The sequence below is a fragment of the Sipha flava genome, unplaced genomic scaffold, assembly GCF_003268045.1.
Source record: "Sipha flava isolate LNK unplaced genomic scaffold, YSA_version1 207_pilon_pilon, whole genome shotgun sequence".
NCBI lineage: Eukaryota > Metazoa > Arthropoda > Insecta > Hemiptera > Aphididae > Sipha > Sipha flava.
Window position 1 is genome coordinate 1,147,430 of NW_020272813.1, and position 6,779 is coordinate 1,154,208.

Sequence of the window (6,779 nt, forward strand, 5' to 3'; positions counted from 1 at the left end):
ATTATTTATCAATTCATAATAGTTAATAAGTATTTGCAATTCAAATGCGAGAATCATCGGTTGTCAAATTTTATAAAAAAAATTTTAGAACGAATATTCATAACATCTAATTATTAATTAATTCATGATGTATTAGAAATAAAGTAAAAAGCTAAAGGTACTATAATCGTAGTAAATAAATTCGTAAGTTTTATGGTAATTATATTTATATAATTTATCATAATAACTATAATAATAATTATCATACTACAACTATTGTAGATTTAAAGACAATTTTTAAACAATTAACGGAATCCGATAATAGACAAAATTCTTTTCAGCACCGACTTCGTGGACAGGAGACAGATGACGTCGGCGTTGGAGGTCAAGGGAGCGACGGTAGCGGCCCTAAAAGCCGATCTGACACTGTGGGCGGCATATTGCAGTGAAATGGCGGACCAAGCGGTGGAGGTGCGCCGGGTCCTATACGCGACACCAGCGACTCGCCGTCCTAAGGCGAAATTACGGACAACACCGGCCCCTCAAATACGGACAGCCCCACCCCTGCGCCAGTCCCAATGACGGATCCAACGATCCGTTGGGTGAGATTAGCCCTAGGTTGGCCACTCCACCCATGCCGGCCAGCGGCGGATCCACACTCGCCAACGACGGAGTGGACTGGTATGCCTTCGAAAGTGGCATACCAAGACCTACTACCGTCACCACCACCCGCGCCACCTAAAACGAAACCGGGGCCTCTGGAACCCTGGCCAACACCGATGCCGACACCGGTCACCAGAAAGGAGTCAGTTCCAGGGCAGTCAAACAAGGGCCCTGTTATAGGGTCATCCGGAAACGTGAAAGGGACGCGGAGCGCAGGACGGAGTTCTAGCGCCGCAAGTTGGAGGAGGCATGGAAGAAATCCCAAACCGAGCGGGCGGGCCCCAACCAGCAGTACCGGCTACATAAGTCGGCACGTGGCACGGATAGCCAGAGCACCTCCGAGGGAACCCTCGTCAGTGAGATGATGGAGCCATCATCGTCCGGGTCGGAAATGCTCACAAGGGCAGGCCGACTGGAGGAACTCGGCAACAAAACAGGCAACTCGACCGGCTCTCAGAAGTCGATGGAAGTCGGCGATCGGGTGCTGGAAAACACCGAGCCGTCTCTCCCGATCGAGGAGGACTTTACGTTCTTCTACATGTGTTCACCTCCCACTTCCTCAGGGGAGAATCAGGTGACAATGTCGGATCACGACCGATCCCCAGGGGTCTGGAAAAGTGACCATGGTCATGACCAACTCCCAAAACAGTAAACACCAGCAGGACCAGTTTGTCTACCAAGCCGACCGCACAAGTCCGGATCTCGTGACAGACGGACCGCCCAAAAGAACCACCATAATGAACACTATAATGATTCAATTAATCAGCGAGCTTCTCATCGACATCGCCAACGTCATATACTCGACCTAACTGCCGTGCGCTCAGATATTATCAATAATAGTGCATTACCATGTGCACATCGTGTCCATATCTATGCTGATAAGTACATCGCGTTATCAGGTGGTGTTCGTTGTCATACGGTTTTCGAAAACAAACGGACTTCACGGTGCGGGATGACGATCGAATTGCCCCACGTCTTATATCAGTGTTCGGGATTTGAAATGATGTAATTACAGCGATCGCGTGTGTTACATAACGTTCCGGAAGTCCTGAAGCCGTACCATGGCGTCCAGCCTTGCTCTCGTTAACCGCGAACCCAAGCGAACGACCGAACAATCGTTAGACTTCGGTTGTTGTCCGTCTGTTCGAGACCGCAAGAGGGCTGAGTGAGCCCACAGTCCCGTCGAGGTGAGTAAAATACATTTTTGGCTGTTCAATTCATAGACGATTGCATAGTATGGATTCCGATCAACACGATTATTAGTTATTACTAGGGCCTGGATTTCAATGCAAAGTGCATATTTTTTTCGTTGATCATACACAATGCTCTCTAAGAACATAATTCGTTTCATGTAACGAGGATTTCAAAACTACAAATTTTATTTTGCATCTTTTTTCAAATTATGATGTTTTTTCGTTTTTAGAGCATTTTTAGTATTATTGGGTCATTTTGTTAGTTTTTAATGCATATATATTCGATGTAACAATCAAAATAAGCCTATTCAAAATAAAATCAAAAGACAAATTATTTTCTTGATATTTAAGTAGGTTTATCGGGTTTTTCCATACACATTGTCAATCTTTATTTTTTGATTCAGTTTTTATCTTACCTTAATTTATTATTGACTATGGCAGAGGTTCCCAAACTTTTACAATCACAGACAGTGTCGTATTTTCAATTTTTTTTTGGGGGGGGATCCATAGTTTATACATAATTAATATAAACTATATATTATATTGTAATAGTTACGTCCTTATGCAGTTTTTGGAGGAAGTTGAACTAAATATATAATGTCATAATCGTATAGTCTTATGTAATATTATATATATATATATATATATATAATATACAATATACCTATATATTGTATTTAGCACTATTTATCAGTGGTTCTCAACCTGTGGTCCGCGGCCCTCTAGGGGTCCGTGATACTCATTTCGGGGGTCCGCAACAGCCCTAACATATAAAATACGTCAATACGTGGCATGAGAGCATTAATATAATATTGTTGGATTATTATTATTATTATTATTAATTTCTTTTTCATATATTTTTATTACAATAGATAGATCTTATCTTCATACGATGTTCAAAAACTTGTATCTTAAGTATAACATCAACCATCACATCAAATTAATATAAGTAATTAATTAATATAATAATTAAATTTTAAAAATATTACAAAAAATAAAATAATTAAAATTAAATTACTGAAAAATGAACTGCAAGAAAAATATTTATAAATATATATGTTTTGTTATTTCTAATAATATAATTTATTATATAAAATCATTTTTATAATTTTGGTTTTAATATCATGAAGTGTTATGTAAAAAAAAAAATGTATTCTAAAATAATTCGTAAGGGGGTCCGCAATTTCTAAAAATCTTTTTTTACCAAGGGTTCGTGATCTACAAAATGTTAAGAATCGCTGCTATATATTACAAAGTATTGTTATAAAATAAATTGCAGTTGTCTTGATTTTCTGGCCAACTCCTCTATCACTTCAACAGTAATTTCAACTTCCTTGTGAATGTTTAACATATGCAATTCTGCAAATATGTAAGAATTTTATTTATTTTTTTATTTTTTGGAGAGTTTGTGGGGGGGTCCAGTATTCCTGGACCCTCTCCCCCCTCTAGGGGTCCTGTATCCCTGGACCCCCCCCCCTTCCATTCGTAAATATGCCACTGATCATGGAACCCTTAAAAAACAGTTTGTGTTTCGCGGAACCCTAATGTCTTTAATTCCAATTCAACTCTAATTTTTTTAAAAAACAAAAAAAATAGAAAAACTAATAATCTTAAAAATGTTTTTAATGATACTGTTAATATTGTTAATAATTATTCTTTATTAAATTAATTTAAAACACAATTTTTTTAAATAATATGAAATAATATTTTTTCCAAATATAGTATAAAATAAGTTTTTGAATAATCGCATACATCTGGCGGAACCCTTAGCATTGTCCCACGGAACACACTTTGGGAAATGCTGGACTATGGAACGTCACCAGTATTCGGTTTAATAACAAATAATCAGCTATAGTTCATATTACCTCGCAGACCTTACTCGTATTACGTGTGATTGTGATTTTAATGTATTAAATAATGCCCAAATTAAAAAAAAAAATGTTATTTTTTCATTTTTAAGTTAATTTTTGTGGTAAAATGCATTTTTTAAGGAATTTTTGGCTATTGTTATAGCATATTTGTATGGTTTTCAGTGCATTTAAATCCGGGCCCTAGTTATTACTTATAATTTCGCACGTCGTGTGATTGAAAGTTTGAACTACTCCAAACGTTAGTTCTATCCAGTATAATTATCTAGAATTTAGGTGTGTGGATTACCATGTAATCTCTGTTAATACTATATTTGAGTGTTTTTTTTAAATAATTGTTGTTAGTATACATTTACAATCAAACAATGTTTTAAAAAAGTTATAATAATCAAAAGTCTTTTGGAATTTTGGATTGTTGTAGAACATGCATTTTATTATAGACCTATCTGATTTATTGCATATTAATATACCATGTATATTTATATGCAAATAATATGTATTATAAAAAAATATCACTATTATGTTGGAGTTAAGATATTTGTTTTTTTCCCATATGATTTTACTAAAAATATATATTATTTGTTTTAATATTATTATTGTTGTAATTTTAATAATATAGTAAAATAATTAATTTACTAATGTCATGTACATACATGTGGAATGTTTTCCTAATGGTTCATTACTCAGATAAGAAAAAATAATTTGTTCAAGTGTTGAGATAAAATTAATCTCTAATAATATGAAGTACATTAACTAAATATTTGGTCTTATTCATTTTTTAATCATAAATATAATATATGATAAATTATAATTTTAAATAATTATTTTTTCCACGAGTACAATATAAATATTAAATAAAAATGTATATTTATTTTTAAAATGTTTAACTTTAATAAGTTCTTTAAATATAAAATCAATTTGTGTTATATTTATTGAAAACAATACATAAGTAAGTAAATTATGAGATAAAATGTACACCTTTGAATGTTGATTTTTTTTTAAATCAAAAATGTATTAATACTTTATAATATATTAATAATACTATAAATAAAATGTTTGTACTATAACCATGAGAAGTAAACAGCCCAATCCAACAATAATTCACTTTCTATTTAATAAAAATGTATGTATTTAAACATTTTCAAAACCTTATGTTATATCTGTTTTAGATTATCTACATAGGCGTGCGCACAGGGATGGCCGGGTGGGCCCCCCCTGCGGACTCTGGCTTTTTCTTTAATAAATGTATACCTATACTATACAAGATAGCGAACATTTTTACATTTTACATGAATAAAGTGAAGCCCGTTTTAATCTTATAGTATAGAATTGATGTCTGTGAATAAATATAATAAAGTTATTAGTTATTAATCAGACTAATCAGAACTTGCATATAATATAAAAATTGATGATGTAATTGATACATTCAAAAACCTTACTCCCGTGGACAAAAGGATGGAGTTGTAAATAGTATAATAATATGTAAATAAGGATTTCTTAGATATAAATTGTGTAAGTTTAAATAGTATTTATTTTTATATTTGCATATTGAATTAAATAAATAATTTATAAAATTTAAAATATTTAATTATACTAGTAGTCTTTAGTACAAGAATCTTTGGTTCACTTTTTTAAGGGGCCCCCCCTGCGGACAAAGTCTGCGCACGCCTATGGTTATTTATGTACCAGAAAAGTTAATTGGAATTTTTAATATTTTTTTTTTGTTGAAAAAAATTAGTATTGACAAAAATTAATCAGAAATTAAAAAAAAAAAGTAATTTATATTTAATTGTACAGGTGATGACTGAGGTGAATGTTAAGATTATATTTTTTGCTCAAGCTCGTGAGTTAGCTCAATTGAACAGTACTAATATTAAAGTTCCACAAACACTATATGGTCATGATTTGCGTTCTTTACTGGTAGACCAATTCAATTTGTTATCAATAGAAAACGTATTTATAATAGCTGTCAACGAAAATTACATATCCGACAGTTTGGAAATTACCTTGATTGAAGGCGATATTGTAGCAATTATCCCACCAATAAGTGGAGGTAATTGACTAAAAACATTAGGTCTGAGGATTTAAATAAAAAAGTACTTTAAATAAATTTGTACTTTCAGGTTAAAAAAATGATAGATTTGAAAATTGTCAGTTCTCAGTTGGATATTGGTTCCGTTATGGATTTTGTGAACTCTCCTAATTGTGGAGCAATATCAATATTTATTGGAACAACTAGGGAACATTTTGATGGGAATAAAGTGAAAACATTGTTCTATGAAGCTTATGAGTCAATGGCTTTAAATGAAATGAAAAGCATTATAGAGTTAGCTAAAAAAAAATGGCCTGAAGTAATGAACATCGCAATACATCACAGGTAATTAAAAAATTATTGAAAATATAAAAATAATAAGTAACATGCATTGTGTATAAGGATTGGTGAAGTAAAAGTTAGTGAAGCAGGAGTTGTGATCGCTGCCTCTTCTCCTCATCGAAAACATGCACAAGAAGTTGTTTCATTTATACTAGATAGATTGAAAACAACGGTTCCTATTTTTAAGAAAGAGCTGTATGAAGATGGCTGTAGTGTATGGAAAGCTAATGATGAATGCGTTTGGAAAAAAAATTGTTAAACATTCTCTATGCAACACAGATGGTTGTAATATTATAAGTATTTGAAAAATCATGCAGAGTTTAGGGCTATTACGTAAGAATTATATTGTATATATTTTTATTTTTTTAATAATTATAAAGTTTTCCTGCCATTATCATCTAATGTATTTCTAATATTATACTATAGTAAAAAATAAATGCAAAACAATATAATCATCAAAATGTTTGACTTTATTTATTTTTCTCTCCTATTTTTTGTACAAAATGTTCAAAATGACAAATAAACATCTGGTTAATAGTATAAAATGTAACATATAACAAATCAAAACACTTATGTCTTAAGCAGACTAAAAATATTGAAACCACAAAATTATGGCACTAGAATTAGAAAAAAATATAATATATTGCAATTTTTGTTTTACTATAATTAATGTCTCAGTGTTTCAAGTATGATCATTCAATA

General features: G+C 32.3%; 1 protein-coding gene across 2 annotated transcripts; it reads left to right on the plus strand.

Moving 5' to 3' along the window:
• The first annotated feature begins 346 nt into the window (after positions 1-346).
• LOC112682628 (molybdopterin synthase catalytic subunit 1) lies at positions 347-6,538 on the plus strand. Of its 2 annotated transcripts, none has more exons than XM_025553288.1 (3): positions 347-1,829; positions 5,827-6,080; positions 6,138-6,538. In XM_025553288.1, exons 2-3 carry the CDS (start codon positions 5,836-5,838, stop codon positions 6,334-6,336), a joined length of 444 nt encoding a protein of 147 aa, XP_025409073.1. In that variant the 5' UTR covers positions 347-1,829; positions 5,827-5,835; the 3' UTR covers positions 6,337-6,538. The 2 variants fall into 2 exon arrangements, with proteins under 2 accessions (XP_025409073.1, XP_025409070.1); XM_025553285.1 differs by lacking the exon at positions 347-1,829 and adding an exon at positions 5,669-5,756.
• Positions 6,539-6,779: the final 241 nt, after the last annotated feature.